Genomic DNA, 13,202 nt, shown 5'->3' with positions numbered 1-13,202 from the left:
TCACAGCAAGAAGGTTATGGGATCGATTCCCACCTGTGGCCTTTCTGTGTGAAGTTCTGTTCTCCCTGTGTTTGCGTGGGTTCACTCCAGGTGCTCTGGCTTCCTCCCATATCCACAGACATGCAAGTTAGCTGAATTAGAAACTTTAAATTGTCTGTAGGTGTTCGTGCAGGTGTGACTGTTTGTTTGTCCATATGTGGCTCTGCGACAGACTTGTGCCCTGTCCAGGGTGTATCCCACCTCATGCCCTATGACTGCTGGGATTGGCTCCAGCACTCCCGTGACCCTTAATTGGAGTAAGCAGTGAGTGAATGATGACTTCATCATGTGACTTCATTTAGAAGTCATTCATGCCAAACAATCACAAATATTTTGCTGATTAATATATCGCTTAGATCACCCATTTAGGCCTTTCGGTTACTGAAATATACAACAAAAGAAAACAAGAGCTGTTTTTTTGTACCAAGTTTTCCTTGACCTAAGACCAAACTACTCCAAAATCTAATCACCTCTACATATCAATCCATAGAATATTCCCCCCATGTTTGATGTTAATCCATGCAGTTGCTTTTTACTTATCTTGTCCGGTCAAATGGACGGACACACACACACACGTGCGTGAAAACAATACCCTGTTTCACCTGTGTTCAGGGTAATGACTGCCTGGAGTAAACAGACAAATATTATGAGTTATGACATTGGGTTGCATGCCAGATAACGGACCAAGAGAGGCAGTACTCATTAACTCAACAGTGTACTGCAAAGCTGTACTTTCTGGTTTATCGCAGTCTAGCATTAGGGGTCTCCAAGTGGTTCAAAATGCTGCTGCCAGACTCCTGACAGGAAGTAGAAAGTTCGACCACATTACACCCATTTTGGCATCTCTTCACTGGCGTCCTGTCTCTGTGAGATCAGATTTTACGGTTCTACTATTAACTTAAGCCTGGTTCACACGGCAGGATCTTAAAATTATCTTTAGGTCTCCAAAACCTGAGAGACAACACACGTGAAGATAAAAAAAATCATAGCTCTAACAGGATTGGTCGTACAGTGTGTGGTGTTCAGCCACACAGTAAGGCCAGCAACACCACACACGAACAGATTTCACACACGAACATTCACAGCTCAGACAGGAAATCTCGCAAAATCTCTCGAGATTAAACGTGACTTCAGAGTAAACAAACGGAGGTACTTTGTGGACTATTTAAAAGAGGGGAAAAAAATAGAAAAAGAAAAGGTGTTCTTTAAAGGAGTGGAGACAGCGCGACCACCGGACTTTCTGGTAAGTCAGAACAGCTGTTTTGATTTTAATTTCCGCTCCGTACGTCTGTCACCTCGCTTTCTGATTGGCTGAATGTCACATTCAGCAGGCTGTGAGCTTGTTTTGGTCGGAGGACACAACACACGCTGCGATATCGGGCCAGAAAAATCCAACATGTTGAATATCCCAGATTTGTGATCAGAGCGCTCCTGACGCCCTTCCGAGCAGATCAGAGCACTCTTAACACACCACACACGGCAGGAATATCTGATAAGATTATCTTTAGCGTCATCACGATTGTCGGGGCGTACTTAAGATTGTCGGAAAGGGAAGATCGGGTCTGATATAGGCCTAATTATCCTACCGTGTGAACCCGGCCTTAGAAAATTATTCATGGACTAGCATCTCCATACTTAGATGACCTACTTAAACCCTATGTACCGGCCCGGGCTATGCGTTCTCAGGGTGCAGGACTACTTTGTGTCCCTAAGGTGAATAAAAAGTCTGCGGGTCACGGAGCTTTCTTTTATCATGCACCTGTTCTGTGGAATGATCTCCCTATGCCAATAAAACAGATTCTGTGGAGACTTTCAAGTCCAGGCTTAGGACGCATCTGTTCTCCCTCTCGTATGGCTAGCATACTGACATAGTATGGAACTATGCTTCCTATCTTTTCAAAGCCATTTTATTAGCAACGGAACCGGTTTCTGTCACAACTTTATCTAAATTTTGCGTCTGTGAGTGCAGCTTAGGTTTACTGGCTGGCGATCATCTTAGTACTTTCTCTGTTTTCCTGTTGATTTAGTGCTGATGAATTATGCTTAGGTGTAGTTTTTTTCTGGCCAACTGATTCTGCTCTTTCTTCTCTCTGTCCGAGGTATAAATGACAGACAGATCCAAACTGAAGGGCCCGGATGGACTGTTAGGTGGAAGACGTGAGGTGGATGCTGCATGTTGCAGTCTTCATGTGAAAGTGACCCTGTCGCGGAGACAGGACCAATGACGGCATGGACAATTTCTGCCTGTGGTGTTGACACCTGTGTGGACTTCTCATCTTCCTTATATTCTTATATTGTTTGATTTTCTATTTTCTGTTTCTTCAGCTTTGTAAAACTTTGTAAAAAAACATGTAACTTCTGGAATGACCTAAGCAGTGGGTCATCCCTTTGAGTCTGGTCTACTTGAGGTTTCTTCCTCAATATCATCAGAGGGAGTTTTTCCTTACCACTGTTGCCCGTGTGCTTGCTCTTGGCCCAAGGTTAGACCTTACTTGTGTGAAGCACCTTGAGGCAGCTTTGTTGTGATTTAGCGCTATATACATAAATGAAAATGAAATTAAATGTACAGCTGCACAGTGACATCTTGGACACTTTCAGACAACTTTATTGATCCCAAAAAAGGGCAATTACGTTTACACTCCAATTACCTCAGAATTGAGGCAAAGTGGGTGGACTTTCCTCATTCTATCAACTGAAAATACTTTAGGTGATGATGAAGTTGTGTCAGGATGATTATATATCTTGTCACAGGGCAAAACCCTTTCTTCAGGAGAAGGTGTATCAAGCAATGACATGACAAGAAATGTCTGAGCTCAACCTGATGGAAATTTTTTGGTGGAGATGAGGAAAAATCATCCCTGACAAGGCTCTAAACTGCAAAGTTGATCTGCCATCTGCTATTCAAGGAAGCTGGCAGCAGCTTGATGGAAAATATTGATTTTAATTAGTGAAGTTCAGGCTTCAAAGAGATGAGGCCATCAGGAACAGCAACAATGTACTTTTTCTGAGGCATATTGCAAAAACAGCAAGAATGCTCAGCTGCTGGACAAAATTATTATTTTTTTTTTATTTTACCTTTATTTAACCAGATTAGTCCCACTGAGATAGAGATCTCTTTTGGAAGGGAGACCTGGACAGTTATAAAATTTCCAATTCATCTAACCTGCATGTCTTTAAATGTGGAAGAAAACCGGAGCACCCGGAGGAAACCCACAGAAACACGGGAAGAACATGCAAACTCCACGCAGAAAGGCTACAGGCGGGAATCAAACCCATGACCTTCTTGCTGTGAGGCAACAGTGGTAACCACTAATCCAAAGTGCTGCCTGACATGTATGTATATTATCTGTAATTTTTTTATTTGCAAGAGTAAGACAAAGGTTTATGGACGGCATTTCCATCGTTTTTTCACAGAGGTTGCACTTAGTGCCTTTACTTCAATGAAAGCACTCACCCGTGCACATTCTCCTTTCCCATAAATCTGTGGTATGGTACCATACAGTGCTTGTAAGGTCATGAGCCCTTTGGCTGTGTGGTAAAGGCTTGTTTGGTCATTTTCCAAGTAGCACTCCTGCAAAAGAAGGCATAAAATTTGAAAAACTTAAAAATAGTATTTTTTTTTTTTAGCACAGTCTCAACAAATATTGACAAAGCTTTTCTTTTGTGTAATGAATATATGTGTAATATGTGGACGATGGACACACCCGGAAAGCACTTTCATACTCCATGGAGAGCAGGTCACCGTCATAGGGAATCAAATCAAGAATATACTCGTCAATGTTGATTAAGGATCCAAGCACGCCCTGCTCCTTCAGCCGCTGCTCGCACAGCATGCTCCGCCGGGGCACAAACAGAATGTGGAAGTCACGTGGCAAATGCATCTTATCCTCACTGAAGGAGCATAGTGCATTAGAAGACTGTTAAATGCTGTGTGCTCTTTGCAAAGGAAAAACAAGGAACAGATAATTTTGTCATTGCTTAAAGTGTGAGACAATAAACATACCTAAATACATTCTCAGCAATGATGTCCATCAGCTCCAATCTGGGACGGACAAAGAAGATGATATTTTTGACATCAGCAGAGGGGAGCCGGCCGCTTTTAAGGGTGAACATCTTTTCCACTTCATGCTCCTGAAAATAACAGTGATGATCAGAGAACGTGTTCTGTCAGGCTGCAGCAAACAACTTATATTATGTGCATCTGCTGATTACATTTAAAATCAAACACGTTGTACACAATGTGCCTTTACTTTATGTTACTATATATACACATTTGAAAGAACTCATTTTAGACTTCTGTGACATACATAAACAATGTACACATTTGGACCTCTGTCACGCTCAATCGGTCAGTTTGCACCAAGCCTCAGCCTCCAGCCACTTAACATGAAGCCTACAAGGACAAGGAAAAAGTTGCAGTTCCTTGACTGGCTGTTTGAGGCTAACTACAAAAGGGAGCACATTCTCATAGAAGCCCAATTTAAAATGTCTAACTTTAAAGCAGGAACAAACATGTTGACAGCCTGGTACAAAAAACTGTTTTGGTCTCTATAGATAGTTTCCTCCTCCGTGACAACTGTGCATGTGGTGGATTTTTTTTTTTTAATTACTTTGTTTAGGAAATTTTAAACCATAAAGTTATGCATAATTAGGCGTGTGGATGTTTTGAGTACAGGCAGGCTGTACTGCTGTGAGCCAAGCTCAGAGCTCTGGTAACACACACTGTGAACAGTGACTGCTTTTTGTGTGGAGGACCATGACTGTTTTTCCTGAACATTTAATTACAACTATCTATAATATTACTTGCTGTGTGGTTAATCGCCCTAGCGGACCATCTAAAAACTCTGTGCTCCAGTATTTTTACTGAGTGAAATTTTCATGGTATTTAATTTTGTACACTAACTGTATTAGCACTATTAGCAGCTATCGGTAACTTGATGACATTAGGTCCAGTTAATCTAGGATTACTGAGGAAATAAGCAGGACATGGCTTTTAATACCAATACCAAAGCCACCGGCCATGAAAACCACTGCCTAGTCCCCAAACAATATGACTTAATAAAACACCTGAACCAAGGTGAGCCTGTTTATAATATAACGCTGCTATAAATGCTGTTTATAGCAGCGTTTCCCAATACTAGTATCCGGGACTCAAAGTACTGCACATTTTCCAAGTGTCCCTGAACTACATCCAGTTAATCAACCGCAGATTGAGCAATGGAACACACTTGACTGAGCTGATCTGCTCTGATTATTTCATGAACAAATGGAGTACGTTCGTCCCTGAAATACACACTGGTTTATAGCTGCTCAGTAACTCTGAAATGAGGCCAAGCCAGCTCAAGGTACATCACATTCCAACATTACAGCGCATTTTGCAGCGAGAGCCGGTTTCCTGAATGTATTCCGAGCTATTGACTGCACACATAAAGGAGCCATCACATAATGAGTTTTTGTTAATTGGAAACATTTTTATTCCATCAATGTTCAAATCATATGCGATGCGCAAATGCGCGTGTTTTATTTTTATTGATGGTGGAATTAGAGAGCTTCTTAACAACCTCGACTCTGTTCAGTATTTGTCAATAGAAGCATGTGTAATAATAATGTCACACACTGTCAGCTGCTGTGCACCTAATATCTTTTTACTTCAGTGTGTGCGCGCTCCTCTAAGCTCAGTATTTACACACACGGACACACATTTAATTTTCCTGTAACACTGCAGCAATCTGCATGGGAGAATGGTGCCAGAGCCACAGCTTTCATTGTTTTTGCACGCTGTCTCTCCAAGTTCTTTAATTGTTACACACAACACAGAGACAATGGCGGACGTCATCAAACACACAACACTCCACACTTAAGATACTGTCAGCATGACACAACCACTGTGCACGTGTGCTCAAATACACGTTGATTGGGATGGACAAACTAAACATGGGTGGATCCATGCCTACGCACACTTTGATACATCTGAATTTTTTGTGCTTATGCCAGTTTCTGAATTTTGGCGTACGGCAAGTTTTAGTAGGAAATCCACACGTTTTTGAACATGAAGCCTCTGGTCTCTTCAGAAAACGTATGGCTGATATCACGCAGGGTTTGTTCAGTACCTACAGAGTCTATAGTTTGCACACTCAGCCAACACTCAGGGCCCTATCTTGACACGCTGTAGTGCATAAAGTGCACAGCTCAACCACATATGGGATGTGTACATCTTCACTTTGCTATTTACACAGCACATAATCAGAACACAAAGTAAGGCACAGGGTATAAGGAGGCTGTATTAGTTTATAAGTATAGATGTGTTTTTAGTGTAATATGAAATAAATCAGTTTGTTATCTGCCACTGCCTTTAAGAGCTGAGCGCACTTGAACTTAGTGCATTTATGTTTAGATGGTGAACTCAGAAGTGAAAGGTTTTCTGGCGAGGAAAAGGATCTGCACAAATGTATGCAAGCAGATCATTCATAGGAGCAATTAATGTTGCTGACTAACTACAACAAATTAACAGATGCAAGTTTGACAATAAATACACAGATACACTGTGTGAGAATCTGACAATGTACTGCAAAAACATTTCTGATTAGTTTAAAAAAAAAAGCTGCAGGTCAGTACTGAGTAATTTTTGAGCATTTCACCCACATTTCTCCATAGTTGTCATTATAATATCTCATAATTGCTGATGCATTATATAGAGTTTGAGAACCAGATGACCTGAGTTTGGAGGACTGACGGGTTTCAGCACAAGTAGCTTTGATGCCTCTTGTTAACAGAAACAGACTGTAAGATGCTTAAACAACTTTTGACAGCAGGTGTGTCGATTCAGTGAACAGCCCACACATGGCACTTACCTTAAGTAAAGAATACTGTGCAATCAGTCCAAACGGTCCTGTCAAATATTCATCCCAAACTATGGCCTAAAGAACAACACACAGAGTGAGACATTTCATTATCAACACCCAAAACATCAATGTGTTAGGCATGAGGTGGCAGCACTGCAGAATGAAAGAAAAAAAAAAGCCTGTAGCAGATTAGCTTGTGAGCTAAGAAACCTAACTTCATCACATACCTTACATTCAATTGTGAACTAAAATCAGATAAAAACAATGGCTTTTGTAATAATGGAATGCAAAATACTGAGAAACAGGGTTTTGAAAACTAAAAGGTGTTTGGTGTCAGCTCAGTGAAAACACGACTGATTAGGACAAACAATGGCTTATTTCATTTGAGAACTTGTAAGGAGTACAAACAAGAAGTAGTAGTAACTTAATTACTAATTGTGCCTTAATTGAGAGAGTGGCATCAACTCAGAACATGCGCTGAACTACTGAATGAACCTTTAATGTTTTCAACATTTTTTAAAATCATTTAACCACATACAGCAACACATCCAGGTACTATCAAAATAAATATAGTAATAGTTAATCAATCATAAATTTACAATTTATGATGATTTATTTAATTAATTTAAAGCCTGATTTATGCAGCTGCACAACTGTAATCCGTGTCATGCAATGACGTGCGTGACAGTTTTAAAGTTCTCCATCTCTGGATTATACTTTATTCTGGACTAATTTTACCCTCAACAAGCTTTTCGTTCTCCAATCATCACCTCCATATAAAAGGTAAGCTGTACATTTTCCTTTTTTATGGCTTTGTGCTGTAAAGTTGTGAACTTTTCTAATGCATTTTTGATCAGCGTGCGCACTGTAAAAACTGTTATAATATAATGGCAGATGAAGGAGTAAAAGCAGAAACAAGTCAAATCACAGTCTTTTGTGTCTGATTTAAGAGGTACACGTCAGGCTTCAGGTCCCAGTCTGAGCACGGTGTGGACAAAAAATAAACGGTCTGGCTTTTAATCACAGAAATGACTCCGATCCCACTTTCCTGAAATCAGCGAGTGTCAGAGCTGAACTTTAATTTGTACCTCTGCACATCCAGACTGCTTGGGGTTTTAATGGAAATACATTGCGATTGGATGGGGCATTTTATCCGATGTGAGCGATTTGTACGTAACGGATTAGTTACAGTCAGGAAGTACTGAACATCTATGGTGAATCCTGAATTGAGATGTGCGCCTCATTTAATGACCGAGTCAAAATTTCCTCTGAAAATTTTTTTCTGCCAAATGTATTTGATCCATTATCAAAATGTAATCAGCGTGTGCACTGTAAAAAGTATTAAAATATGATGAAAGAGGAAAGGGTGAAGGCAGCAAAGTGTGAAAACACAGCCTTTTGTGCTGTCTGATTTAACAGGTGCACGTGAGGCTGTGGCTAAGAGTCTGAGCACAGTGTGAAAAAATAAATGTTCAGGCTTTTAATCACGGAAATGACTCCGGTCCCACATGTGAGGGGTTTAATGGAAATACATTGTGATTGGACGGGATATTTTATCTGATGTGAGCAAAAATCTGTTGTACAAAACCTGTTATATGGTGTTTATTACACACAGCTGACTTTATTTTTCCAAATGTTTCTTCAGTTTGGATCTGAAGGGAATCTGTATCTCTTGAAGCCCTTGCTGTGTCTATTTGTGTATCCAAATGCACAAAAACCCAGCATTTTCAGCAAATAAAGAAATAAAATAGCTGGATTTGCATGCAGACACATTAACAGCGAACGCTATCTTGAACCCAAGATAGCAGTTCAGAGGAGTTCTCTGCCCACTGACACAGTTCCAACCAACTGCTAATTACAGATGAAGACAAAATTATTAACTTCCCTATGAAATTTACTATTCCCTTAAAAACTTTCCCACGTGCTTTTTTTTTTTTTAAACAAAACAAGGAATTTTCAATACAGCATTTCTAAACAACTTAGTTTTATTTTGGATCCTTACAGTATTTTACTTTGCACACAGAAACAAAATTATTTTACAGAAACCAAAATCTACCAGGGTCAAAATTATTAGCCACCATGATGCTAATAGTCAAGCATGTGTTCTTTTTGCTGGATAACAGCCTGCAGTTATTTGTTGCTGTTTTCAACAAATCTCAGTGATGTCTTCTGAGGAAAAAAATGATTGCGGGAGGGGGGCATGGCCTCAGACTAACCTGTATTTGCCATGGCTTTGCTGCTATTGCCGCCACCTACATCACGCAAATTGCCATTTGAGTTACTGTTTGAGATCATTTGGAAATTTGAAAATGAAAAGAAAATTTGGCAACACTGTTTATACTTTAATGGTTTGAAGTGATAAATATTTTTATTCAGGATGGTCCACATAAATACAAAAGTGCAGTACAGCATGAACAGACCCTGTATGTCTTTTTAGTGAAGTCCTCACACAGATTTGACTCATACTGTTTCAAATATTAAAACCTTCTTCTTACGGCTGCTCCCATTTGGGGTCGCCACAGTAGATCAATCGTTTCCATCTCACCCTGTCCTCTGTATCTTCCTCTGTCACACCAACCACCTGCATGTCCTCCCTCAGCACATCCATAAACCTCTTTAGCTTCCCTCTTCTCCTGCCCAGTGGCTCCACCCTCAGCATCCTTCTCCTTGCATACCCTGGGTCCCTCCTCTGCACATGTCCAAACCATCTCAAGCTTTCCTCTCTGACCTCTGTGTCTCCAAACCGTCCCTCTGAGCTGTCCCTCTGTTATGTTCATTCCTAATCCTGTCCATTCTCCTCACTCCCAAAAAGAATCGCAACTTCCTCAGCGCTGCCACTTCTAGCTCTGAACCCTGTCTTTTTGTTAGTGCCACTATCTCTATGTTCTACAACATAGCTGGTCTCACGACTGTCTTACAGACTTTCCGCTTCACTCTTGCAAATATTCCCTGCCACCTTTCTCCACCCACTCGACCCTGCTTGCAGTCTCTTCTTTACCACTCTACCACACTCTCAATTACTTTTGACAGTTGACCCCAAGTATTTAAACTGATCTACCTTCACCACTTCAACTCCTAGTAACCACACAATTCCACTAGGCTCCCTCTCATTCACACACATGTACTTAAGCCTGGTTCACATGGCAGGATCTTAAAATTATCTTTAGGTTTCCAAAACCTGAGAGACAACACACGTGAAGATAAAAAAATCATGGCTCTAACAGGTTTGGTCGTAGAGTGTATGGTGTTCAGCAACAACACCACACAGAAACAGATTTCACACATGAACATTCACAGCTCAGACAGGAAATCTCGCAAAATCTCTCGAGATTAAACGTGACTTCAGAGTAAACAAACAGAGGTACTTTGTGGACTATTTAAAACAGAGGGAAAAACAATACAAAAAGAAAAAGAAAAGGTGTTCTTTAAAGGAGTGGAGACAACGTGACCACCGGACTTTCTGATAAGTCAGAACAACTGTTTTGATTTTATTTTCCGCTCCGTGCGTCCGTCACCTCGCTTTCTGATTGGTTGCACGTCACATTCAGCAGGCTGCGTGCACATTTGTGGTCAGAGGACACAACACACGCTGCGATATCAGGCCAAAAAAATCCAACATGTTGAATATCGCCAATTTGCGATCGGCGCACTCCTGACGCCCTTCTGAGCAGATCAGAATGCTATTAACACACCACACACGACAGGAATATCTGATGATTATCTTTAGCATCATCATGATTGTCGGGGCATCCTTAAGATTGTCGGAAGGGTAAGATCGGATCCGATATCAGCCTAATTATCCTGCCGTGTGAACCCAGCCTTAGTCTTGCTCTTACTGACTTTCATTCCCCTGCTCTCCACAGCATATCTCCACCTTTCCAGGCTAGATCCAACCTGCTCTCCGCTCTCACTACAGATCACAATGTCATCTGCAAACATCATGGTCCATGGAGACTCCTGTCTGATCTCATCTGTCAACCTGTCCATCAGCACTGCAAATAAGAAAGAACTCAGAGCTGATCCTTTGTGTAATTCCACCTCCACCTTGAGTGAATGCCATTCCTACTGCGCATCTCACCGCTGTCACACTATCCTTGTACATATCCGGCATCACCCATGTCTATTTGCATGAGAATGGAAGTCTCGAGCGCATATGAACTTTACTGTCAGGTAAGAAGGAACATGAGTGAAAAGGCATCTACCAACCACAATACATGTATGGAGCTTAATAATGTCATCACAAAACATATATATGGCACTTCACAGTGCCTTATATATATATATATATATATATATATATATATATATATATATACGAGGTCTGTCAATAAAGTATAGGTCCTTTTTATTTTTTTCAAAAACTATATGGATTTCATTCATATGTTTTTACGTCAGACATGCTTGAACCTTCGTGCACATGCGTGAGTTTTTCCACGCTTGTCGGTGACGTCATTCGCCTGTGACCTCTCAGGCGCCCTCGTCAGCCTGTTTCCAGCCTGCGGTTCGGCTCGCAGCCGCTGTGACGCTCCGCCACAGGAAAAACACCTCTGTTGGAAGCCTTACGGACAAGTTGGAACATGTCCAGCTGTTAAACAATTTCTCATATACTCACTCCACTGAAAGCCATCAAAAGCCGCCTGGATTTTACAAATGGTTATCAACACGGAGGTGTTTTTCCTGTGCCGCCGCACCGCGCCGGCTGCGTCCCGACGCGCGGACCCGTCCGCACGTCTTTCATTAAAAAAACTCCTTTAACAGTGGAATATCCGGATAAAATGCTGAAACCGACTTCTTCTGAAACTTCTCTGTTCTCTCACAACGTCCTGGATCAATAGAGCCTGAAATGTGGAGGTTTTCAGCTTGAAACAGGCTGACGACGGCGCCTGAGAGTGCTGCGCGACGTCTCGCACCGTGGGAAGTCCTTAAAGCGACAGTATCACCTCAAAATCTCTCATCAGCCGTTAAAATTTTTACCGAAAACCAGCTTAATTTTTCGATCCGTGTCCACTTCGATGTGTCTCACAGGTTTAGAAAAATTTTTGATCAAACAAAGCGCCAGTCTCTCAGCAACTTCTCAGACAAAGGAATTCCGACGAGGGGCTGGACGACTCCTCCCACAAGGAGTGCTCACAGGCGAATGACGTCACCGACAGGCGTGGAAAAACACGCATGTGCACGACGGTTCAAGCATGTCTGACATAAAAACATACGAATGAAATCCATATAGTTTTTGAAAAAAATAAAAAGGACCTATACTTCATTGACAGCCCTCATATATATATATATATATATATATATATATATATATATATATACACACACACACACACACACAATGTGTGTATGCCTGTGTATGCCTTTATTTAGGGATAGCTACTACCTGCTTGGTTTTGTCATTTTTGAATTCTCCCAAGATTGCAAGCTGTACCATTGGACCACATGATGTCCCGATAGGAAACAATTGGTTCAATCATAGTTTGATATAACATATTTGCTGTGTCTTTTGTTAGTTAATGTCTGATTCTAAATTGTATAACAACACACTGAACAACTTTCTTAGCCAAGTAATTAATATACTGCTTCTAATTTAGAAACCGGTCGAACCAAAGACCCAAATACTTAAAGGTTTGGACTTGCTCCACTGTCTGGCCCTGTCTCATTGGGGGTTTGCCAAGCTTGGTGGAGAACCAAAGATCATAGGCTTTGCTTTCATAGAATTTAGTATTAGTCAATTTGTAAGCCAACCATCTGCTGACAGCTTCTCAATCACTGGTCACTCTGGACTGGATTTTATGCATGTCTTCTCTACTTGTCACCAACAGAGTGTCATTGGATAAAGATTGATCAGTAGTATTTCTGCTTCATGATTTATGTCAACATCACGTCATAAATACAATGGTTTGTAAAGCCTGTATTTTATCGTAATTCACGCAAAAGCAATGTTTACATACAAAACGGCCGCAAACACAAGCTGTAGCTTATAGGCTATAATGCGCTGATGGTGCAGTCGTTTCGCTCACATGTGCATCTTTTCGTGCGCCTTATTACCTTACTTCCCGCACATTTGTCCAAAAACTCTCGAAGCTCTTTTCGTGCTGCTTCTCTCAAAATGTTTAAATTAACTCTTCCGTAAGATAGATGGGCAGCCATTTCTAAGCAAAAATCAGGTGACTTCCGCAAACACGATCACGTGACCAACAAACGATAAAACCAATGGATAAAACAGCAAAGCAAGATAGTTCACTTCAGAATCCAGTCTCTCAGCACAGACGGCACATGTATTAAAAAAGTATAGTATAGTATAGTTTTCTTTAGTAAAAT

At 41.0% G+C, this 13,202-nt stretch overlaps 1 protein-coding gene across 1 annotated transcript in view; it reads right to left on the bottom strand.

The window, feature by feature from the left end:
* Positions 1-13,081, bottom strand: part of vps33a (VPS33A core subunit of CORVET and HOPS complexes) — a 44,050-nt gene extending 30,969 nt beyond the window's left edge. The window contains exons 1-5 of the mRNA XM_034169861.1: positions 12,930-13,081; positions 6,891-6,956; positions 4,043-4,170; positions 3,744-3,930; positions 3,494-3,610 (exon numbers count right to left, since the gene is read on the bottom strand). Coding sequence (XP_034025752.1) covers positions 3,494-3,610; positions 3,744-3,930; positions 4,043-4,170; positions 6,891-6,956; positions 12,930-13,031 — 600 coding nt within the window. The 5' untranslated portion in view covers positions 13,032-13,081. The remainder of the gene's footprint in view (positions 1-3,493; positions 3,611-3,743; positions 3,931-4,042; positions 4,171-6,890; positions 6,957-12,929) is intronic.
* Between the last annotated feature and the right edge of the window lie 121 nt (positions 13,082-13,202).

This window comes from Thalassophryne amazonica, chromosome 5, assembly GCF_902500255.1.
Source record: "Thalassophryne amazonica chromosome 5, fThaAma1.1, whole genome shotgun sequence".
Lineage (NCBI taxonomy): Eukaryota > Metazoa > Chordata > Actinopteri > Batrachoidiformes > Batrachoididae > Thalassophryne > Thalassophryne amazonica.
This window is presented reverse-complemented; position numbering and strand designations above follow the sequence as displayed.